Source organism: Dermacentor andersoni, chromosome 1 (assembly GCF_023375885.2).
Source record: "Dermacentor andersoni chromosome 1, qqDerAnde1_hic_scaffold, whole genome shotgun sequence".
Lineage (NCBI taxonomy): Eukaryota > Metazoa > Arthropoda > Arachnida > Ixodida > Ixodidae > Dermacentor > Dermacentor andersoni.
The window spans coordinates 312,015,704-312,041,531 of record NC_092814.1 but is presented as its reverse complement, the minus strand read 5'-3'; the positions used below and the strand labels follow the sequence as shown (position 1 = coordinate 312,041,531).

Below are 25,828 nucleotides of genomic sequence, written 5' to 3'. Positions count from 1 at the left end.
GAGTGTCGCACTGCTGCTACAAATAGATCTGCATCGATTCGGCACCACTCCATAACTTCAGTCGCCAACGCCCGATGAAGCAGCGCTGTTAGGCCAATGGCCTAAGCAGTGTGGTCAAGACGAAAATTTGCTGCCAGCTGATGTGGTAACGGGCCGCAAGCCGTCGCAGAGTGCTTGACAGAAATGTTCGTACGAGTGGCTCATCAGTGATCAGTCCCAAGATAACGCGTGCCGGTTGGATTGACGGCTGCATGCCTATCGGTGGCCAATCGGTTTAATCATCGTACATGATTGTGCACTTCACGAAATGTGCGCTGGTATGCTGCTATTCTTGCCGTTCTCTCTGTCCCCATCGCATTATCATTTCGATTGGTCCTGTTGACAGGGGCGAACCTTGTACCAATAGAGGCAGCACGCAGCACTGTTCTGTGTGTTTGCGATTCCCCACATCGGGCCAACATCGGGGAGTGCCTGTAGTAAGTTCACTACCACATGCTGCCATGCCAGCTGAAGCTGCCCGTCAGCGGCACCCTCCGCAGTCCTTAATTATGCGCTGAAAACGAAGTGAAACGCTTGCTTCGGCGGCATCGAGCATGAAGGGCTCCGAAGTGCACTGTTCGGGTCTCTACACTGAATATATAGAACGATATTTGAATATTTCATTCGAAAAAACTGAGTAGTACATATTCGATTTGTGAATTGAATTATTCTAACATTCACTATTTGATTTGGGGATATTCGAGTATTTGCTCACCCCTAAATATCAGTCAAACTGACAGACTTTATTCTCTAATGTACTGTCTAAAACTTCAACCGTCCAGCCACTTCAGATAGCAGCATCACGAACTTCTTTTGTTGAGGTCAAGGGATGCTGAGGAGCCCAGCAGTCAAAAGTATGTGCCACATCCGCTGCCATGGTCATGAGTGGCACTGGCTAACACTCTCAGGGTCTGACCTTGTATACACATACTTAAATACCCAATAATGTAGATGTGGGGATAGCCGCCACCGTAGCTCAATCAATGGAGCAATGCACGTGTAATGCGGTAGGTGTGGGTTCGGCTCCCACTAGCAGCAAGTTGTTTTTTTCCTCCACTTTTATTTCCATTGACCATATCCATTGCCATATCCGCTGACCTTATCATTTCTACAATTCTATAAACAGCAAATCATTTCCTGTATGCTTTCCTTGGCTTCATTATCTGTTATCTGTTAGATATTTGTTAAGGTCACCAAGTTTCCATATTGCCACCAAGCTTCCATATTGGACTGAATATATGACAGCATATATTTATGTATCGGTACTAAAGGTGCAGCATTGGGTGCTTCGCATTGCATCTGTCTTCATCAGAGTTGTTGCTCTGATGAATACAAGTCCCCTTGTCAACTTCTTCTGAGGCTTCCCTTGTTCAGCCACTATTGATCACTTTAAGTCTCCATCTTCATATGAATTCATAGTCTTATTAGACTCGCTGTTATGTTAGGATCACTAATGAAAACAGCTTATACACTGGAAAATGCGATACAGCACAAGGAAGACAAGATGGACAGGAGTGAATGCATGCACTGCTACTGCTACCTGTCTTGTCTTCCTCGTGCTGTACCTAATGTCATGAACCACCAACAAGCCCAACTTTCCACCCTTCTGAAAATGCAATAGTATTTTCTATAGAGAATACAAATTACCAGTGCCGGCTTCAAAAGATAAGGTGCACCAACTTTTTTGGCTATATTTTTGTCTGTAGCACGTATAGTTGGCACAAGTGTGGCTACCCCACTGAGGATGTCAAAATGTTTGTCTGCATGGCTAGTTGTGTCGCAAGTAGCATAGATGTATAGTGTGCATTGTCAAAGGAGTACTGGCGCATATTTTGGAAGTTGTAGAAACTACCACATTTTTCGCACATAATAGGATCACACTTGGCAACTATGAATTTTAGGAAGCACTTGTAAGAGAATTTAATTTGACACTGAACTTCATCTTGAAATGCCGTGTCGTCGACATTATCATGACATCATAACACAGAGCAGAATTTGCTGACATTGTGTTGCTGTAAGGCTCAGTATTGTGATGATATTCGTAAATGAACAAGCGTGCTCACCTGTGGCGAATGCAGGCACAAAGCGAGTGAGCATGTCATGATGCATCAACCTGCTGGGCACTGGAAGCGAAACTGCTTTGTATAAACAAGTATAGTAGCAAAATGCTTAGGGTGCTCTTACACTTGCCTGTGTTTCCTCTAGAATTTAGAGTGGGTGTAGCTTCAGTTAACATACAGAAAGAGAGAGAGAGAGAGATGTCATGGTCAGTACTTCGTTAAAACATTTAGCCATTGTCTTCTGTTCCACCAGCAGATTATTTCAGCCATTCCGCTGCATGATTGGCTTTCCACATGAATAGCCACTTCAGACATAACTAGCCTTCCACGTACACTGACATAACTTCTTCAATTGAGTTCATTTGTTGCGGCACTCACGTCTGTACAGTCAAATTCGCAAGAGCTTGGTCTCCTATCACAATTGCTGTTTGAAGTATTGTGCAAGCCTAAAGGGGCACTAAAAAGCCATGCTTAAATCAGTTTCGACTGGTGGACTATTCTTTCACAACTTTGTTCATTGATATGAAGGGAAATGCTTGATTATTACTGGAAAAAAGGACAGACTATATCTCTTTAATTTCGCACCGGAAAGTCAGTGTCTCATCACTGGTTTGAAAGCATCTTCACGTATTAGGCCATTCTGGTGCAGGAAAAGTTTTTTTAATGTGCTAGCTTGAGTCTTTGGTTCCTTTAAAAAGCAATGTTGTCCTCATTTACTGGTAAATGAGTAGCTAGACCCGAGTAGGTGCTCTCAAAATGCATGACGTCACAGTGAGCTGGTGCAGGAACTTCAGGGTGGTGTCGTCACCCATTTTTGATTTTTACGCTTCTTATCGCATGGTAAGGATCGCTATTTTGCTATTGAAAAACTGTAATTTACTGATACAGCTTGACTTAATATAGCTATTTAATGTCTCTAACCTAAACATCAGTGCAGAAACCGCAGCCTGATGTGTTATTTTCATACACTGGCATGCAGACATTTACAACATTGGCAGTGGCTTTGTTCCCAGCTTGTATTGTGAGGGTCTCTTACAACGTTCTATGTAGTAGTTTAAGAAAACAAAGAAAATCTGTTGTCATTACTGTTCATCAGCAGCATCTGAACAAACTTGTGTTGTTTTCTTTTTTCTTCCTTTGTTTTTTCCTTTTATGTTTGGTTTTCTTGTGTAAATTAGGGTTGTGCTAGTTTTTTCAGGTCAATCAAGCATCCCAGTGCATCGGCCCGTATGTTGATTTGGTGTTTATGATAATCATTGTGGAAAGGGAGCAATTAGCAGAATTCAATTATTCTCACAAGAGCACTTTTTACCTGTTTTTGGTGTACTTTAGTCATCTTTTTCTTTCTTTTCTTTTTTTTTTTTCTTTTTTTTTTTTTTTTTTTTTTTGTTGTTGTTGTTGTTGTTGTTGTTGGCATATGTTCACAAGAATGCAGAGTGCTGTTTCTTAATGCTGTGTCAGAATGCCCAGATGTGCTGCCACAAACATAGTCAGCTGCACTACTGCAGATACTTAACTGAAAGTGCTTACTTTGCATCCAGTTACTGAGTTTAAATGCTTGCATTTGGTATGCTCAATTTGAAGGGCTGTGTATTACATTCTTGTTTCAGGACTGCAGTCAAACCTGGTTATAACGAACACAGATATCGCATTAAATGTCATATATTGAACAAACAAAATCTCTTATGAAAATACGTACAAAATATATTTGTTGTAACGAACTGCACATCTTATATATCAAACTCTGCACACCTACGACTACTGCCTAAATGTGCCTGCGGCTGTCTGCTTTGCAATTCACATTGACAGTAGAGGCAACGCAAACAAAAATGTAAGCCACTACATAATAAAAGAAAGCCAAGTTTTATTGAGCAGTGTTAACTGGAGGTGTACTGGACAGATGATGCTTGCTTGCAATTGAGTGGCGATTTTCAGTCGGCTTGCCAAGGCAGCATTGGTGGGCCTGCGCTGCGACCACTGTGCTCTGTGCTTGCTGCTTGTCCCATGCTTGCAAGGGAGCACTGTGCTCAAGTTGAGCCTCAACCAAATGCATTGCCACTTATGGTTGCATGGCAACCACCGCACAGGAAATGGCGACAAAGCAACACTGAGCTTTATTACTTGCCGAGATGTTCGAACTCATTTACTGTGGGGAGAGCAGGCAAAGGAAGTTGAAGGTGGCCACCGCAGTCTGTATTTCCAGAACACTCAATATTGAAGAAAGTCTCCCATCATGGAGAAGGCCTGTGAGAGACCAAACTCTTACAACAAATATGTCCGGAAGCTAGCCTAAACCGAGAGCAGAAAGCTTTATACCAGTTGTTTCGGAACATTTACCCATGTAACTTCCCAGTTTCCATCCCTATGATACAGCAACAAAAAGGGAAGGACTTTGCATTCGTACTTGGCATTGATGGCTTCATGGCAGGGACACGTTGGCTGCAGAAGTTCAAAGACCATTATGGGATTGTTGGAAAGGTGGGGCTGGTGAAGGCACTGCCGTTGACATGGAAAGCTTCAACAAATGTATTTCTGACAGTGGTCAGGTGTCATTGCTAGGCACAAGCCATATGGCATCTACAACGGACAAGAGCACCTTGTTTTGGAAGATGTTACCAAGCAGGACTCTTGCACATCTGAATAAGAAGTGCCATGGCAAAAAACTTGACAAGGTGCACATCGTGATTCGGTTGACAACGAATGTTTGCGACCCTTGCAATCTGAACCCACTTGTAATTGGAAAATACATTCAAACCTCGTTTCATCTGACACAAAAATACCTTTGTTATAATTTATATATCTGTGTTCTGTATATCAAAGTTCAGCTGCACAAGTCACCTTTGTACTTGCGAGGGCCAGCATATCTGCTTGTCATCTACACGTTTAACAGGAAGGCATGGATGATATGGACACTGTTTGAGAACTACTGTGTGAGTGGGACCACAAACTTTCCAAGACTGGGCAAATTCTGCTTGCTGCCCTACAATGGTTCTGCACACTACTGTGGAGCTTTGCTGAGGCATATTGAACTGTACTTGCTGCCACCCAATGCAAGTTCAGGGGATCAACCCCTCGACCAGGGCACCAATCGTGCATTTAAAAAAGGAAGGTTACAGAAAATGCATTGCGGAACAACTGCTTGTAGTGAAACTATGCATTGGTCACAAGCTGAAAATAGACCTGCTTGCAGCAGTTCAACTTGTGAGCCGTGCTTGAAGTGATGTTACACCTTACACATTTCATAATAGTTTCCACCATGCAAAACTTCACATAGAACTCACCAAAGCAGCAATCCCAAAGCAAGATGTGACGGAGCTTAGCAACATCCTTGATATTGTGCCATAAGAAGTATCGTTCAAGCCTTACTTCAGCATAGATAATAAAGCTGCTACGAGACCCTTTGACATGGACACCATTGCAGATGTGATGACTGCTGGTGCCGCTGAAGACAGTGATGAGGCAGAGGACATTGCTAATGAAAGTCATCTGACGCTTAACCCCTTGAGGTGCAAATTAATTCTGTCCATTGAAAATTTTGTTTTATATTTCTTGCATCTTCAGAATCGTCAAAAGCATATAGCTGCTGAAAGGAATAAGAATTTTAAATTCTTCAATGAGCTTTGTCAAGTTTACAGAATGGGGACTCCATGCAAGAACTCCCTGCAAGAATATCAGATATGAAAACATCGATTTCACATCTAGCATACCTGGAAAGTACCTATCTAGGCACTTTAAAAATATTTGTGACATGAAACAATGCGAAAAACAACTGAAAAAAAAGGGGGTCCCCTACATGACAACATACAGACATGGAGAGCAAAGACCTAGCCTTCTACCTTCCGACTCAATTTACTAAAATCCTTTACAAATGTTATCCACCTTGCTGCATTGGTCCAGTAAGAAGTGTTTCAAAATCTAGGCGACATGTCGAATATCATTATTTTCATCAGTGATTTTGCTTTTTGTGTATTACCTTGGCAAGCACAACTGTGTACACAACGCCTGAAGTGGTTGATGAAGCACTTTCAGCAGTAAATGAGCTGCACCGATATTACTTTGACATTGACTGTAATAGACTGCTGCTACTACTATGCAATCCTTATCTGGTATTTAGAAGGCTGTGCTCACTGATGCAGTAGAGTCTGCCTAAAGGGCAAGCAAAAGTCACCGCTTTTTATGCAAAGTAGCAAAATGTTTTGCTACAAGTCATTTTTTTTTCAGGCATATTGAGTGTCTGAAATAAATAGTTTTGTTCCATATACATTATTATCCCACATACAGTAAGCATGTATCCAAAATTTGTTATGTGCCAGTTTGGCTTCACTAAGTATCTCGGATGTATTCAACTAGTCGCAGCAGATATTGCGATTCATTATAACCGGGTTTCACTGTACTAAGTCACACTTATGAGTGTCAATTTTTCTAATGAATGTGTAGTTCTTCCCTGGCAGTGTTTCAGTTTTCTTAGTTTTCTTGTAACTTTTTGAAAAGGAAGAGTTCAAATTGAGTTGCAATGTTTTCATGTGTAGGAGTCCTTTCTCGCATCGCTGCAGCAGGCTAGTCGTGTGTATGGAGAAAACATTCCTCCCATGTGGATGACCTTGCTTAGTTTGGCTGGCCTCATAGTAAGCCTGCTAGCTGTGAGGTATGGCTTATACTACTAAGCAAGGTAAGGAAACTTAGCTCTTGAAGTTATAGTTAGAGCAGCCTTTGCTCCTCACCCTTCCCCTGTCCAGCACAGTGGGCCTCATCTGTTGCTTCAGTTTGTTCTTATGATAGCATGAAAAAAAATGGTAGGACCCAAGGTGTCAGGTGGGGTGCTTGTCTGTCAATACAATTGGGACTGAATGTGTACAAAAACAGTGCATAGAACAATTTGAAGTCATTGCACAAAGAGCCTTAGCTGTCATATGGAAGTGAAAAACATGGCTATCATCAGTAGATGGAACATGGTTATAACGGCGCGTTTCGAGGAAAGAACACAAAAACATGCACACAGGACAGTCGGCAACTGTCCTGTGTGCATTTTTTTGTATTCTGTCCTCGAAACGCGCCGTTATAACCATATTCCACCAAGCCAGCAACCAACTAGCTCATCTAAGTCTGTTAATAACACCAGTAGATGTTTTGTGAATCGGCCTTACAATATCAGTTCAATGTTAGGTCTCCACGACAGATGTATAAGCGTGAATCAGAAAGTCTTTGCCTCAATTCTTTATTAGCCAAAATAAGGTACATATAGGTAATTACAAATAAACATACTATTGTACGTACTTTATACTATTCTTGCACATAGTCCCCGCACTGGTTCACATTTTTCCCATTGTGGCACTAAATTTGAGATGCCCCCGTCATCAGTCAGCGACAGAAGTGCCCCCCCACCCCGAATGGTCATTGTCATGCAAGTCTTCATGGCTTTTTGCAAACTCGCAACACCACCACCTCACACTTATCAAAGCAAGACAACTTTCCCCATATGTGGGCTGCATTTCCCTGTGGATTTCGATGGGCGTTCGTCCCTTTCTCTACAGAAAACGAATCGCACTTCGTTGCTCGTATGCCACGGACTTGTGAAGCACAACTGCCATCTTCAGCTCTTCAGCAACTGACAACAGCGCCATGCCACAGAGCTAACCGACAGATAATGCCAGGCTAGTCCAAGAAAAGTCCAACGCTGGGAATGGTTAGGTTGACTTCACATGTACAGCCGTAATTTGGCTTAAAAATAAGGGCAAGAACCTTCTGATTCGCGCCCGTACATTTATGTCGGCGTGCGTTTGTTGTATGTGAGCCTCGTCAACAGCATTTTCTCAGATTTGCTGTTGCTTTTTGTCTGTGTTCCTCCTCGACAAAGGCCAGAACATTCAGCCGCTGATGTAATGTTGCATGTTCGGATTGAGTCACATCAGCGTTTCTCAAGGCAGTACTCGGGAACTGCACTGCAAGGGTTGCCAGATTTGTCAAGAACTGGCAGATGGCAGAGTATTGGAGCAGCTTTTTGTTGTCAGTGTACAGTTAAACCTCAATCTAACAAGCTTAAATATAACAAAATCCTCCGTGTGATGAATCATTTTACTATTTACGACGATGTCCGTAGAACACTGTGTATATTTAGCTTCAGTATAACAAAGCGTATTTGTCTGTGACTTGGTGTAATGAAATTTTGTCTTTGCTGTAAAGGAAAACTGAGGTAATAAATGGAAACTACTGTGGGCACCAGTGGTCAAATGGTTTGTGTGGCTGTTTGCACCACACTAGGCAGCCTAAACAAGAATGATGCAGGAATGACGAAAGCTTACTGCGCTAATATCTACAGTATATACGAAGTGACGGGTCTGGTGCACTACGTTGCTTGTCCCCTTTCCTTCAGCTTCAATAACAGTGGCAGCGGCTGTCCACTGTGCTTTCCTCTTTTTATTTTTAGTATTTTCACACAACTTAGTGTCTGCTATGCACCAACTAGGCCCTCAGCAAGTCTTTTTAATTTGGTGCGTGGGTGCTAGTTCGACTGCAAACTGGCACCCATAACATATGCAGAAATGTGGGTGTGTCATTAAAAGATTGACCATTCAGCAACTGTATGGCTACTGTATTACAATTGCTGCTACAGTTAAACCTCAGTAGAATGAACACAGATACAACCAATTATTGGATACAATGAAGTTAATCTAAAATTTGGTTGGTCAAGCTTTACTTCAATGGAGTGTTCTGCTATAATGAAACTGAAAATGCGAGATCCAACACAGTATCGGTTATAGCAAGGGAAATTTTTTTAGCACGTGCCTCAATATATATGTTCTGGTAGCGAAAAAGTCAAATAGTTGCTGACCAATTTTTCAGATGCCGGATTTTTCAGACCTGTACAATTTTTTGAACTACCCTCGTGCCACTACTATGTTATCCCTAGAACAAAGATAAAATAATTTCTCCAGCACCTTAAAGGCGTCCTGAAACACTTTTCTAACTAATATTAAAATGGCCGCAATAATAAAGGACGTCATCTCGCGAGTCTTGTGCTGCAAAAATTTTTTCCGTCTTTCAGCTGCAAGGGGAGTTATCACAACAACACTTGGCTTTCTCTCTATTTTTGTCTCCTCTTATGTGCTGGAAACTACACAGCAAAGGAGTCAAAAGGGCAAAGCCCTGGCCAAAAGTTTAGTGCTGTGGCGGCGAAACAGCTCATTACAGCACCTCGTGGCAGCCTCGATAAACTGCACTTCGCAGTGCAAAGATGAAATGATTTTTCTGTCTTTTTGATATTGCAGACATAAATAAATTAAAGAATATGTAACTAAGAACTAGCAATTATGTATTACTGAGAATGCTCTTGTGATCACGAAATCGGCCAATAGCATTGGTGGGTCCAGCTGCTTTCAGTGGTGCTGCATGACTGCATTGTAGATGTGAAAGCAAGCGAGTTTTTGGTCATTTTGACATGAGATTGTAATTTCCCTGCCGCATGCAGTGCGTTAATATTTGGCTCACACGTTCACAGCAGCCTCTACGACAGATTAGCAACATTTTTCTTACGATATTCAAAAAAGTGTTTCAAGGCCCCTTTAAGAAACCAAGTCAGAAATGCTTAATATTGTAACTTAGAGGGATGGCATAGGACTATCTGTACGCATAATTTGTCATTAATATAGTATTCTGCTAAAATATCTTCATCACAGCTGCACTGCTTAGGCCTAAGCAGTGCCGTTTCATTAAAAATTGGCAGACGACTAGCAGAGTAGCTAACAAGGGGTCACGGGAAGTTTGCCATCAATATGTTCGCACCCGTAGACCTTACTGGCAATTGAGTGTGAGATCACATACACTGCCTAGACTGATGGCCATATTAGTGGAGTTCAGACCAACATGCAGTCCGCCCTATGTCCGAAAAATTTATTGGCAAATTTACTCGGCAACAGTAACTTTAAATGGCTCATGTGAAACATATGACACAGAAGAACTTGTAACTGGGCTAGTTGGTGTGGGTGCTTTTGTTAAGGGGGGGGGGGGGGAGAATCTTTTTTTGGGTGTTTGTGTGTGTGTGTGTGTGAGTGCATACGTGTTATGTGAGTGTTCTTTCTTGCACTCCAAAGAAAGTTACCGATATGTATAATGCGCATGCGCATTTCGACCAGCAGCTTTGCTTGGTTGGGCCGCAGTCAGCACGCCGGTGTGCAGGTCCTACGCAAGAACACCAATCACATTGCTTATGTGTTTGCGGTGGTGCAGTGTGTGTGTATAGGTCCATTCGACTCACTTGCACTTTCTGAATTCGTTCATGAGGTGCTGCACCTCGCTATTCATTTCACCAGTGCCACAAGGTGCCATCTGCATGTTGCCATTCATTTCATAGGGTGCAGGACATGTTCACAGCATTCCCTGCACTAGTGGGAGATGTAGTGCAGGGCTTACGCAGTAGGTGCTGGTCTGGTTCTGCACCAACACACGTAACAAGCATTGAATCATAGTGAACTAGTTCATGAAGTGCAGGGCAAGTCAAATAGACCTTATGTAATCTATTGTTCCCATGCCATGTATGAGTGCAGCAAGCTGCCAACGGGCCATCAAAATCTGTAGGATACCCTTTACTGGCCCATCATAGGCAGCACATTTGCATTTCTTTCACATAAACCTAGTTGAGATATTTCAAGCGAAGCTTGTATTGCCTTAGTCGTGTCGGCATCGGTGTTGTCGTATGAGAAGACTTGAGCCATGTGAAAATAAAACTTGCTTGTCGGGCTGCAGATTCGAACCACCGACCTCCGGGTTGCAAGACCACCATGCTAACTGATTTAGCCACTGCTGGTTCATCATATGCGCCCTTTGAAGTGGGGTTTTATATTCATGGAGATGCAGCGTAAGGCGTGAGCCAATCACAGGCGTCCCCTCCTTCCGAGAGAGGGAAAGGGTGGGATCGCGTGTTCACTCGCCTTGCACCCATCGTTTCCCACCAGTTCAGGCCCGGCAATCAGATGGGGAGGCCGCGTTTTGTTCGTTCTGCCGAAGAGCAGGCTGCGTTGAAGGAATGGCTATAAAAAGCACTAGAAAAGCACTAGAAAGGCTATAAGGGCATGCCTACTTGTAGGCAGTACATATTCCCTTCAACGTTTTCATTGTTGTTGGTGTTTTTTGACATGGTATAAAGCTGGTTGTTCCTTCAATAAAATTTTCAGTGGGCAGTTCAGCGCTTATCATGTTGTGTTTGTGTTCGATTCCTGTCCTCGTCTTCTTCGTACTGCTTCAAGTTATGCTATAAAGAGACTTCTCTTGGTCACATTCAGGACCAAAATAGGTCTCATGGGTAAGAAAAAAAGTGTGCGTCATGTAATTCAGTATAACATTTAAGCCTCATACTTTTGTGCCACGCAATATGACATAATTATTACATGGAAGGCATTGTATATTTTAACCTATTTACCACCAAACAAGGGGAGAGGACCACATTTCACTGCTTACACTCGCGACCAAAACCTAGTATGTCGCGTACTGGAAGCAACAAGCAATACAGGATTTGACGGAGCCTTATGTGAACAAGTTGTACTTGTAATAATTGAAGTAGTTATTCTGTATAAGGTGTCTCAGGTCAAAAGCAACAGCACTGTGAAATGTGTACGTGTCTCCCTTCTTGTGGTCGTCTGTTTGCACTGTTACCCATATGTTTCAAGATGAACCAACTCGCCCAAAAAGAAGTATTGAAGTTTCTATGACCGCACTACTTGTGTAGCTTCTCCTACGTTGCCTGCTATGTATGAAGTGGAGTATAAAAGCTGAGTTTAACAGAGTTGTGCTTAGGAATCCACAGGAAACTGATCCGAGGTCCCTGAACTGTTCACCTTAGTAGACAATTCACTTTAAGGGGAGATGCTCCTCAAAATGTGTTTCTTTATTATTTGTACTAGAGGTTTGAAAGTATTGCTATTCAGAGCGTTTTATGCAGATTTCAAATATGTCATTAATTTTTGCATGGTTGCTATAATTTATTAGTGATGTGCCTTACACGACAGCAAAATATAGCGATCTTTGCGGGCACTTTCTTGCGTGTCAAATTTTCCAAAAATGTACCGTGCTGTAGCTTATATAGCTCATTGTAGACCACGAAGGGCTGATATTTATCCAAATAGCATGTACAATTACTGGAACCATGCAAAAAAAATTAGGACACTTCAACTAAATTTTTTTTCAATCCCATGAAATATAACTGTGTACTTTCACAACTAGTGCCGAGAGATATTGAAATTTCAAGTATATATCAGCAAATGGTGTAGAACTTTCTGGAAGACACGCGGGTCCCAGCGATTACTCTGGAACCTGCGATGACTGATGTATAAAAGCCGACGCCCTTGACCCACAGATCAGATTTTCGACAACCGCCGACTGTGTTCGCCGCTGTCGCCGTTCTTTGAGTGCAGCCTGTTTTTGAGGGCAGAAGCTCGCCCAATAAAACGCTAGTTTTGTCATTCCCAGTTTTGCTGCTTTCTTCACCATCACTACTACGTGACAATATCTTGAAGAGTATGTATGTCAAATTTCATTAGTATAGGTCAATTATAAGTAGACAAGGTTATTCTCATTAGATTGTGAAAAAAGTTAGCTGAAGTGTGCTAATCTTTCTTTCTTTGCATAGTTACACTAATTGTACATGCTGTTTTGGTAGATATCGGCACTTTGCAGGTCTACAAAGAGCTAAATAAGCTACAAAATGATGGTTCTCGTGGAAATATAATACACAAGGACATGCCTGCAAAGATTGCTATATTTTGCCCTTGTGTAGGACGCAACTCAATATAGCATCTGGACAAAAACTGACATATTGGAAATCTGCTTGAAGATTTCTCTAATTGGCTGAACTTTTAAACCACTAAAACAAATAACAAAATGTTTAGGGGAGCATCTCCCCTTAATAAGCAGTGTTATAGACAGTGTACTTATTCATGGGATGTTGGTATATGCAATCGAGCTTGATATCATTCATGCTATTAATGGAATGTTGTTACATGTGGCATAGTATGCAGTGTTAGCCATTGTAATATAGCAGTGCACTGCTCTCGCACTTCTTTTGCTAAAATTTTGTATGGCTTTCAGAGTGGCAAGAAGCATAGGGGTGGTGCTCTGTGGTTTCCTCATTTCTGCTCCACTGTCCTACAAATCGATCTGCTTCATTATGTGAGCAATATCTTTGTGGGTGTATTAGTGTACACACGTGATTCACGGGCACAATTATTTTGTCTTTTACGTTGGTGTTTGTTCAAATGCTGCTGCTATTTGTTTGTCATGCCCAATTTTCATGGGGACAGAAATGCCCAAACACTATGCCAGCACCTGTGAATTTTCACCTGCATGTCATTTATCTTGTGTTAACGCTGTTGCTAGTGGTAACATTAGCGTAACACTGTTTGTGTGTGCCACTAACTCTGCACTTGTTGCTAAAAGTTTAAGTTCTTGGAAGCTTTACTGAAAGAGAGTGTACACTCTTACAGAAGTCTTTGTCCATCAGGCCTGGTTTGTTATGATCGTTTCTTTTTTTCTTTCTTTCTTTTTTGAGAGCAGCTGCTTTAAGTAACATTGTAAAAGTGTAATGGTTCTTTCATTACCCAAGATTGCCAACCTAGGCAGACACACCTTTGAAAGAAAGCCATGATGACTGCTATTTACAACTTCATTGGCTCACTCTTAGTGAAAGCAGTATGCAGGGAGCAAAGCATTCAAGCTTCCAGCTGAGCAGCTATTCTACATTAGACATTCTAGATTAAAAGTTATTTAGCACCTGCTTTCACTGCTGTTTGAGTACTTTATTCCACAATGATTGCCAGTGCCTGTGGTAACCTTGTGTGAACCCATTTTTTTTTCCCCCTCCAGTAGAACTTGGTTCTAACTCCTTTTTTCTGTTTTCTTTTGTTGACTTCCTGTTGACTACATGGAGTTATAAAAGTGACTCTCAATGTGTGTTTTTATCTGCACTGCTTATTTTCGTCTGGTAAGAAAATTGTGCAAGCATTTTGTGGAATGGTTGATATGCAAATGCTCAGCATGTGCTGATAAATGCTGCACAAATTACGTCAAAAGAAGTTTGGCTTAAGCAAAGTAAAGATGCACCTTCTACTCGCAAGCTTCACAAATTTAAGCAGTGCATATTTTTCAGCATGTGAGTGTGGAAGCTCAGGACTGCTGTACATGTTTATAAACCTTATACATGAATTTTGAGGTACTGAAAAGTTATAGAACTAATTTCTCTGCACAGTTTATTTTCTCTGTATTCAAAAAGAATTACATTTCTTATGCTGCACATTTTCGTGATCCAAGCAGGAATTGTTTAATACTTCTGCAAAAAATTTGTGCAGCCATATCAACAAGGAATCAGCTTTTATTTGTTAAATTCTGGGCTGTTAAGAATTTATTTATGCAGGCAAAAAATTTTGCTGATATTTATCATCCCACTGTGGAGCATTAAAAAAAAAATGCCCACAGCAGATTACTGTTTAGAAATAGTGCACAAAATGCTACCTAGGAGGATTCCAGGCTAAATTTGGGGCACACTAGGGGCCCTCAAAAGTACCATCACATTCATTCCATGATCTTGGCAATGAATTGCTTAGACAAACCAAATGTGGAAAATGTTTTGCATTTAAAATTCTTGAAAAAAAAACATAGGATGCATAAGGTTTATGTCAAATGGACACCTAAGTGTACATTGGTGAAGCGGGATGTGGTAGACAAGTGAAATTTTATTTTGCGGGAATTTTCAGCAAGCTCTTCGTAACTCTCTGCAGCAGCTTATCACTGACGGTGATAGAGGGTAATCTCACTATGATGAGAAAAGCAAACGGCAGCCTCTGTTCTACAGTACGATTTTCTGCAATCGAAATAATGCCACATCTCGTACGACAATCAGGAATGAGGAGGCTAGATATTTTTAATGCAAAATCATTCCAATTGTTATCAGTCTTGATAACTGTAACATATAGTGAGCACAGGTGACCATGGCATTTTGCTGTTATTGAAAGGCAGTAAAAGAAAAATTAATGCAAGGGAAGCACCGAGAGGGTGGTTTTGCTTTTCAGGGCCGTGTTTGATCATTCCCTTTACCACCAGATTTTTCTCAATGTATTAGCTGGTTTCCAATAGGGAAATGAATTCAGAAAATTGATCTTCAATATAGCTTTGAAAATGTTGCTACAACAGAGCAATGTCTTACTGACCAGTGTCCTCCTTTATTTCTTTTCACATGGTCTAAAGTATTTTTTCAAGTGGTGTGATAAGTCTGATGAACTAACATAGTACACCAAATCTCAAAGTTTAATGGCTCTACATGATGTTCTTCTTGGGTATTCTGGAAAAATTTTTTGAACACCCTTGTACTTATTCACAAACACAGTCATTAAAGCAGTGCAGTAAAAAAAAAACATGGTAGGATTTTGTGTTTTTTAATGCCATTTCATTTTACTTGCTTTTCAGTCCTGGAAGCCACAACCACCACCACCTCCACTCTTCGATGAATATGAAGATGATGATTGGTTGAACTGACTTACCTTGGCCACTCGCGGACAGTTGTGATTGGAACACTTCCATGACTTCCTTTTCTATTTGGGCAGTTATCGCAAAGCCTGTGCTGCACTGTTATATGGGACACAAGTCAGTGCAAGCTGTAGCACAGAGACCTCAGCAAGTCTGATAGGGAGCAACACTTAGCCTTTGTTTGAACTGTAGTCTTCTCGTGACATTTTATGCCAAGATATATGCTATATATACATGGAAAGCACATTTTACTAAGGCATGTACGTATTTACTTGTGTCAGTCAATATATTTAAATGTACAAATACATTTTGGATAAACACTTTAGACAAGCTTGCTGTGGTGTTCTTTTTTAAGAAAAGGTGGGACAGGGACATCTCACATGAGTGTGCCACTGTTATGACAGAATTCTTAAACAAAATATACATATGTTGTTGCTGTTCAGGCAGCTCAAGATTTGTCAGCATGATGGCCACTTTTGTAATGCACATATTATAATACATTCAAACCTTCCTATAGCAAATAACAGAGCTGTTCGCACGTGTTAAAGAACCCCAGGTGCTCAAAATTAATCCAGAGTCCCCCCCCACTATGGTGTCTCATAATCGTGTCATGGTTTTCGCATGTAAAAGAAAAACAAAAGAAAGCCGTGAACCAGCACATATTTGAAGATGGGTATTTTGTGTTTGTTGCCTTCCTTGTCCCATCTGCGCACAGTTCACCCAAACGTTACAGCACATATCGGTAGTGTTAGTATTGGTAGGTTCATCATGTGTGTGTGTTGTCTCCAGCGCCCGCGAGCGCCGGTGTGGAAGACTACGACCCTCCTCTCCTGCAGCCCCTACAGTGAGGGGGCGGTGGGAGAAGGCTGTCCTTTCCAAGCACGAAGGTAGTACGTTCCATAAGCACCTTCCCTTGCCCCCATTTTAACTCCCCTTCCCCAGTGCAGTGTTGTTGAGGTAGAGTGTACTAGAATACACTAGTTAAGGTGTCCTCGCTGAGGAACAGTTACTGCACAGTACTCCTTTCCCCCTATTCTCCTTCCCACACCTCTACTTTCACGCCGTATGCTAATCTAGCTGCCAGTGTACTGAGAAAGTGAACGTGTCGGACACAAAACGGGGCAACGGTTTGTGAAGGGGAGGGGGACAACCACGAGCCCCTCCCCTCGAAGCTCACGCACAAATGAACACACAAGAACCCTTTGCATCGGCAGTGAGTGTCCTACCACCACGTAAACAGGCGAAAGAGCCAAAGGAATCTATTCACTTAGAGGAAATTGTGATGGTACCTACCGCCGCCCTATTGTGGGTTCCTATGATGCCATATAAGCAAAGCTAGCCTGTGCCTCAATTTCCACAGAATCGCAGTTATAATCTTGTTATTATGCAGTAAACTCATGACAGTAATGCTGAATTCGAACGGATATTTAGTAGTGCAACCAAGACCCGAATGAGGTTTTGCTTATCGGTAACGAACTAGGGCACCAGTGGGATACTGGTTTCAGACAAGATATTTAGACAAGATTCCTGAGGCAGACGAAATCGGCGACAGCAAAGGTGCTGAAAAAGTCTCTGTGAACTAAAAACACTGAGTTGCTTGTCTGCGCGACAAAGTTTGAAACTGAATGCAGCGTGCACGTTCTATGTGACGTGATGCACGTGCCAGTCTCGCGCTGGCACGGTAGAAATGTGCATGTAATCGTGCATGACGGTTAGAGCACCGGCATGCTGTGTTAGGAGTCCGAACTTCAATCCTACCATCAGACACATTAATTAGCCTATTATTGAAGAGGCCCGAAACGAGGTGAGACGGGAACCTCGAAAGAGTGCTTCACATTAAAAAGATGCAAGGTGCGACACAGCAGTCTGCTCAGTAGCAGGCGTATCAGCATCATGTTTTAGCTACTTGGGCTACGCTCGACCTGAAGCAGCGAGTTGTTCATTTTCATATTTGCCCGACGCACACGCGCGAATACAAGCTGCTGTGTGAGAAAAAAATCGGGGCTTTTGCTCCTTGAATAACTTTCTTTCCTTAGTTTGTATGGAGGAGAACGTTCCTTTCTCCCTTTTTGCTCTAGTGGGGTTTCATAACACGCATAATCTTTCGTGGGCACGGACTACACAAGGTGTGTTTGTACCGTTTTTTTTTTCTGTTTGGAGCGCAACTTCTAGGCGCCTGTTCCTGCTGCGAGCGTCGGCGTAACCAAGCAAACGAGCACAGCGAAGGATGAAAGAGCGAAGTCGGAGTGCAACGGCCCATGAAAGACGACGGCGAAGCGAACGCAAACAGAAAAGCGGAGGAGGACTGTATGAAGCATGTGAAGAGTAGCACCGCTTACGACGGCTTTGCGGCGATGATGGCAACAAGATGGCGCCAGAGTAGCGCTGCGGCGGTTGCTGTGAATCGCGCCCACACGTCGCCCACGCGCTGCCTCTTTCGCTATCCGTGTAGCGAGGCAGTCACGCCACACTTTGCTCCGTTTGAAATATGCCGCACGAGGCAGATTGTCCACGCCAACCAATAAATCGCGGAATGAAAACACGTGTACAGGTGCGCTCCAATTTCGTATTAGGGAGTATCGTAATCGTCGTTTTATTTTTTTCGCAGCAGTAACATACGAAGTCGTGATAGTTGCGAGTGGATCACTGAACGTGCGAGATTGACGACGAATTGGATAACTAATGGCAAAGCATTACGTCGGGCCCATGTATCGGTTGTCAGTGCACACTACACTGTTCAGGAGGGAGATTCCCGTCAACGAAAGCACTTCAATGTGTTCGAAACATACCTAGCCCCCTGAAGGTTAACAAGTGAACGTCCTTTTGCAATGAATGACCCTAGACCACTGCAAAAGCTGTACAGCTACGTATTGATTGCAGCTACGTGGTCAGGATACAGTGTAGTAGTCAAGACGGTTCTCCGCCGTAGTACCTAGGCAAAGTGAGATACTTTGCATAGCCAATACAGTTTAAGTGTTGGCCCCATACTACAGGACACCATACCCGAATGTTGGACAGGATATGTTTTGTGAAAAGACCTATATATTCCCAAAAGACAGCCAGGGTGTCGAAGCACAACCGGAACTGAACAAAAAATGGGAATCGAGCCCGAATTTTTGCCTGGAACTGGAACTGAACCGTACCCGTATTTTTCCCGCCATTTTGAAACTGAACCAGAGCCGGAACAATTCGAAGGAACCGTTCAGAACCAGTTCCGGGAGTGGAGATTTCGAGCAGAGCAGTCTAGGTCAAGAGAGAACTTTATTTGCTCAAAGCATTCTTGAGAAAAACCAGAGACGCTGCCGAGAGAGACATGCGTTAAGAGACAAAGCTGGCAATATCATTACTAATGTGGAAGAGATAGTTCAAGTGGCTGAGGAGTTCTATAGAGATTTATACAGTACCAGTGGCACCCACGACGATAATGGAAGAGAGAATAGTCTAGAGGAATTCGAAATCCGAATCCCGCTAGCTTCACAATGACGGCCTAACTTCGGAAACAAGAGTCCGCTTAAGAGCCGCAATTTATGTCACAGAGACACAGTTCAGAGCGAGTTCTCTGTTCTGAACATTAATGCCCGTAGCATCCGGAATAAAACAGAAGACTTCGAAGGTCTTCTTTTAACGTATGAGCCTGATGTTGCAGTGCTCACCGAAACGTGGCTCCATGATAACATATCCGATAAGGATGTGATACCTCCTTCGCACGAAATTATCCGCCATGACCGCAGTTCTAGAGGGGGTGGGGTAGCCATTGTGATAAAGAAAGGAACAGATTACACGCTTGTACCACACCATACTAGCATAGAAATGGTCTGGATCCGACTTCATACTTGCAAACACAGCATCTTTATTGGCGCCGTTTATAGGCCACCAAATTCAGATCTAGGTATGCTCGAGACGCTGTATGACTTTTTGAATGAGCACAAAAAGCGATATTCACATGTCATTTTGTGTGGTGATTTTAACTTGCCAAAAATCAACTGGGAATCTTTGAGCGTCTCATCTTCATGCCGGCATTCTGATTTGCTACTCGATATTGCCTTTTCTTTTAATTTGAAGCAGGTTGTGGCTGAACCATCGCGAGTTACTGCTACCACGGGCTCACTTCTAGACCTTGTGTTTGTGTCTGATGCTATTGAAAGGCTAGGTTTCACGGTTAATATTATGCCTGGTATATCCGACCACGATTTAGTGCTTTTCAAAACCAATATGGCACGACCAATCACACGCCAATCAACAAAACAATTTTACGATTTCAATAACGCTGAAGACGAGAGTATTTTAGACCTTCTTGAACAAGAATACGACAATTTTTTTGCAAGGTACAGTGAAGGCCACACAAGTCCGAATGAATTGTGGTTGAACTTTAAACGTACGGTACATATGTGTATTCATCGGTACGTCCCGCTGAAGAAAAAGAAAATTCATAGCCACAGCCCATGGATTACACGAGAAATAATTCACCTAAAACGTCGCGTAAGCAGACTTTCCCGTAACATTTCGAGGGCTGCACACAGTACTGTGGCGTCACTTCGTAGAGAGCTAAGAAATCAAATACGACAATCAAAATTCCAATTCATTAACGTAAAACTGCACAACTTCCTCATTAATGACCCGCGAAAATTCTGGACTTATCTAGCTCAAAAAAAGGACCCCATACACAAATTGACAATAAATGACGTGGACTTTAGTGACGGACAACAAATAGCGGCAACGTTCAACGACTATTTTTCTTCTGTGTTCCTGCGGGGTGGTGGTCCGTCTACCAACTTCAGATCAACCAGCTTCCAGGTACCCGATCTTACCATAGGCGAAGAAGGCATTTTTTCCGCCCTTCTACACCTGAATACAAAGAAATCATCTGGACCAGATGATATTCCGAACACGTTTCTTTCCAGATACGCGGAATGGTGTTCAAAATTCCTCTTTATTATATTCCGTACTAGTCTACGAGAGGGTGACGTTCCCAGGGATTGGAAGCTGGCTAAGGTTATTCCTGTGCACAAATCTGGTACCAAACTCCATGTCGCTAATTACAGGCCAATTAGCTTGTTGTGCACCGCAGGTAAAGTGATGGAACACTTTGTTTTCAAACACATCGCCTCATTCTTGGAAGACAATAATTTTTTTTCTGAAGCTCAACATGGATTTCGTCGCGGGTTATCTACTGTGACACAGCTAATTCACACTACCAATGATTTCTGTAAAGCCCTTGACAAAGCAGGACAAATAGATGCCATTTTTCTGGACTTTGAAAAAGCCTTCGACCGCGTACTGCATAGTAAACTTCTGCTAAAACTTAGACACATCTTACAGAATCAACAAATTTTACAGTGGCTTGATTCATACCTATCTCACCGGCAACAGTACGTCCAGATATCCAGTTCAAGCTCACCCATCGCTCCAGTATTTTCAGGAGTGCCACAGGGCTCAGTCCTTGGGCCGCTTCTTTTTCTTATATATTTAAATGACCTAAAACTTGACTCTCCTGTGCGGGCCCGTTTTTTCGCAGATGACTGCGTAATTTATCACACAATTCTCACCGAAGGTGACCAGCTCGTTCTAAATAACTACTTGTGTGCTGTTAGTAATTGGTGCCAAAACTGGTCGATGACATTAAATGTCACGAAATGCAAACAAATGACCTTAACCCGAAAGAAAGATCCACTGAAGTATTCGTACAAAATTAATAGCGCTCCTCTAGAACCAGTAGAACAATTTAAGTATCTTGGCGTAACGATCAGCTCTAACCTCAGTTGGAGCCCCCACATTAAAAACATGGTTTCAGTAGCATCCAAAAGACTATGGCTAATAAGACACCGGTTAAAACATGCAACCACTAAAACGAAACTTGTAGCTTATACTTCGCTCGTGCGTCCCCTACTGGAATATGCTGACGTGATCTGGGATCCGCACACTAAAACAAATGTAAAAAGTATCGAGGGGGTTCAGAGAAAGGCACTGCGATTTATACACCACGCCTACGGAAGACAGGTATCGATATCTGATCTTCTTAGCCGCTCCGGTCTTCCTACCTTGGAATCTCGTCGAAAAATGCACCGTCTGAAGATGCTATTTGCAATAATTAATAATCATACCAAATTAGACTTCCACACTTACATGCAGTACAACAGAACCCGACAGACTCGACACAAACACGACAAAACAATTATAATGCCTCAGTGCAGAACCAACACATACAAGCTGTCGTTCTTTCCAAGAACGATAGCAGACTGGAACAAGTTGCCCTACGATGCGGCCACCTTATCATCACCCGATGCATTTTTTTCAGCAGTCAGTTCTAGCCAATAACCTTTGTGAGCTCGTTTTTTTTTTTTTTTTTTTTTTTTGGATTTGAATGTAACGCGTTTGCATCTTGTTTTGTTTGCTTTGCTTCGCAGTAATCTTCTGTGTGCCTATGTGGTTCTCTGTCTTAACTGTTACTGTTGTCTTCTTGATGGACCGTTAATATGAAAAGCGTCATGTACCCACTCCTGCCCTGGCTACCAAAAGGCGGCCGGCAGTATTGAATAAATAAAATAAATAAATAAAAATAATCCTACAGGTAACGCCGGAAGAAGTAAAGGAAGCCTTGGGAGCTATGCAAAGGGGGAAAGCCGCTGGGGAGGATCAGATAACAGCAGATTTGTTGAAGGATGGTGGGCAGATTGTTCTAGAGAAACTGGCCACCCTGTATACGCAATGCCTCATGACCTCGAGCGTACCAGAACCTTGGAAAAACTCTAACATAATCCTAATCCATAAGAAAGGGGACGCCAAAGACTTGAAGAATTATAGACCAATCAGCTTACTGTCCGTTGCCTACAAAGTATTTACGAAGGTAATCGCAAACAGAATCAGGAACACCTTAGACTTCTGTCAACCAAAGGACCAGGAAGGATTCCGTAAAGGCAATAGACCATATTCACACTATCAATCAGGTGATAGAGAAATGTGCAGAATATAACGAACCCTTATATATAGCTTTCATTGATTACGAGAAAGCGTTTGATTCTGTCAAAACCTCAGCAGTCATGGAGGCATTACGGAATCAGGATGTAGACGAGCCGTATGTAAAAATACTGAAAGATATCTATAGCGGTTCCACAGCCACCGTAGTCCTCCATAAAGAAAGCAACAGAATCCCAATAAAGAAAGGCGTCAGGCAGGGAGATACAATCTCTCCAATGCTATTCACGGCGTGTTTACAATAGGTATTCAGAGACCTGGATTGGGAAGAATTGGGGATGGAGAATACCTTAGTATTCGCTGATGATATTGCCTTGCTTAGTAACTCAGGGGACTGATTGCAATGCATGCTCACTGACCTGGAGAGGCAAAGCAGAAGAGCGGGTCTAAAAATTAATCTGCAGAAAACTAAAGTACTGTTTAACAGTCTCGGAAGAGAACAGCAATTTACAATAGGTAGCGAGGCACTGGAATTGGTAAGGGAATACATCTACATAGGGCAGGTAGTGACGGCGGATCCAAATCATGAGACGAAAATAATCAGAAGAATAAAAATGGGCTGGGGTGCGTTTGGCAGGCATTCTCGGATCATAAACAGCAAGTTGCCATTATCCCTCAAGAGAAAAGTGTATAATAGCTGTGTCTTACCAGTACTCACGTATGGGGCAGAAACCTGGAGGCTTACGAAAAGGGTTCAACTTAAATTGAGGACGACGCAATGAGCTATGGAAAGAATTATGGGTGTAACGTTAAGGGTTAAGAAAAGAGCAGATTGGGTGAGGGAACAAATGAGAGTCAATGACATCTTAGTTGAAATCAAGAAAAAGAAATGGGGCATGGGCAGGACATGTAATGCGGAGGGAAGATAACTGATGGTCATTAAGGATTACGGACTGGATTCCAAGGGAAGGGAAGCGTAGCAGGGGGCGGCAGAAAGTTAGGTGGGCGGATGAGATTAAGAAGTTTGCAGGGACGACATGGCCACAATTAGTACATGACCGGGGTTCTTGGAGAAGTATGGGAGAGGCCTTTGCCCTGCAGTGGGCGTAACCAGGCTGATGATGATGATAATGTTGCCGAGAGATAATATGCGGCAGAATCGTCCGTGCATGCTTTGCACTTCCTGATAGAACCCTAAGTCGTAATGTACAGTGCTCACGGAATGAAACGCGTCAATTTAGGGCTAAGTAATGCGCATACGTTCGCTTCAACCGGCTGCAGTTCGTGTCACATCGACGTAATTCTGGCGCGTACACTTATATCGGAGCCCTCGTCACCTTTGGTGACCAAATTCCTAGCGACATGACATTGTGCTCTCGCGTACTTTGCACATATGTAGGGTTGTACTAAATGCTCCGTGTCCTATTTCAATCCGTGAGCACTGTACAAGTTTTTCTCAAGTTATCAGCCTCTTGCGGTCACCGTTTGTCAAAAGAAATCGGCGCACATACGAAAAAATTATGCAGATTCCACGCACTGTGGGAATCGATATAAGCGAGGCTTTCCATGCTGGATGCTTTGACCGACGATAATTAGCGGTGATGGTGACAGCTAAAGCTTAATTTCTGCAACGTTTAGGCTAACACGAGAGTGGTGAGTTGATGCTAAACGTTACCTTGAGTGCACCACTGCTGTTTGTGTGCGTAGTACATAGAACACACAGGGAGAGATGTTTGCTTGAGGCGTTGTTGTGCACCACATATTTTCGTAACCTCTGAGAGGGTTCAGCATATTCACAATTGCCTCACATGGCACATCGCCTTGTGGCAGAAGTATTAAACTTGAATTGGATTATGGGGCTGTACGTGTCAAAACCATACTCGGATTATGAAGTAAGCCGTAGTGGCGGACTCTGGACAAATTTAGAAACCGTGATATTGTTTAACGTGTCCCAAAATGTAAGTGCACGTGCGTTTTCCATTTCGCCCCCGTCGAAATGTGGCCGCCTTGATTGGGATCAAATCCACGACCTCTAGCAATGCCATTGCCGCAAAGCTAAGGCGGCGGACGCAGAAGTGTTGATTTGACGGTCGACCGCTTCCGTAGTGTCTCCTGGACCCTGCGGTGCGCTTTCATTAATGCGGCTCTGCTTCTGCACGCCATGCGTAAGTTTCCTGGTTGACGTATTTGCATGTCGTTTATTTTTCAGAAATAGCAGCAACGTACTGTACAGTACCTTGAACTTAAGCTTATCCTGTTTCCCCGCAACCGCTGTCATATAGTAGTGGGGTTGCCTTCTCAGGTCACCACCCCACCCTTTCTTATATGGGAACTGCCTCTTCTCCTCCCTCTCCTTGTTCTCCTCTTCTACACTCTACAGTTATATCATGCGTCCCCTCTGGCCTCGCAGGTTAGTAGAAAGGGAAGCGCTGCAGTTTCTGCAATGCTTCTGAGAAGAGTCATGGATAATTACAGCTGTCAAGCGGCTAATGTGGCGATGGCCAGGGAGCTCCAGATGGCATTGTGCACATTCGAAGCGATGGGGGCAAAACGAGTTTGACCCTAGGTATACTTTGTGGCACAAAATACATTTCTTGAAAAGGGACAGAAGAAAGGAGGACAGTCCCTTTTCAAAAAATGTATTTTGCGCCACAAGGTATACCTAGGAAATCCAAGCACCAACTTGCCCAAGAAGAAGTCCTTTGGAGTTTCTCCCGTCGTGGTGTGCGCGACAGCAGCAGCAGTGGGAAAGTCGTAGGAAGAAGCAAAGAAAGATTCGCCTTAGAAAGCCTACGCGGCTCGAATAAACACGCTGGCGTGCGCCGTAGAAACCTCCAGAACGATAGAGAGAAATCGACTCGCGGCCAGCGGAGAGCGTGTAGCCTGTTTTAGGTTGATCCATCTTCACTTTTCCTCGCGGGCGGCAGCGCCGCGTCTGCAGAGAGAACCGACTCGAACGTTCTGGAACTTGTTTACGCGCCTGACCAATGGCGACGCGCGCCCCCAGCGGGAGAGTTGTAACGCTGCTGAACAGTGGATGTGCGCCACTGCTTTCGCGTAAAGTAATGAACTGACGTGGCACGCCGTATGAAAGAAGGACGATTAGCGCTGTCGACCGGCGTGTGCCGAAGTCCTAACTTCTTTGAGGAAATGCTTCCGCTCGACTCCTTGGTCAACGCCACTGTTGATAGCCACGGACCTGCAGGGAGCGTGCGCAATTTTCTAAGTACGGCCACATCGTAACCCTCGGCACATCGGACTGACACAGTGCGCAGCGAGCCTTCAGTGCGTGGAGGCTATATATCCATATA

General features: G+C 43.1%; 1 protein-coding gene across 5 annotated transcripts in view; it reads left to right on the top strand.

The window, feature by feature from the left end:
- The window catches only part of LOC126548399 (FK506-binding protein 15-like), a 112,275-nt gene extending 96,336 nt beyond the window's left edge, over positions 1-15,939 (top strand). For 2 of the 5 annotated variants that reach the window (XM_055063382.2, XM_055063381.1), the window contains exons 27-28: positions 13,176-13,256; positions 15,546-15,939. In XM_055063382.2, the coding sequence (XP_054919357.1) occupies positions 13,176-13,256; positions 15,546-15,614 (150 nt within the window). In that variant the 3' untranslated portion in view covers positions 15,615-15,939. Of the gene's footprint in view, positions 1-6,628; positions 6,769-13,175; positions 13,257-15,545 lie in introns of those variants that run through there. The other 3 variants (XM_055063383.2, XM_055063384.1, XM_055063385.1) reach the window with 3 other exon arrangements.
- Positions 15,940-25,828: the final 9,889 nt, after the last annotated feature.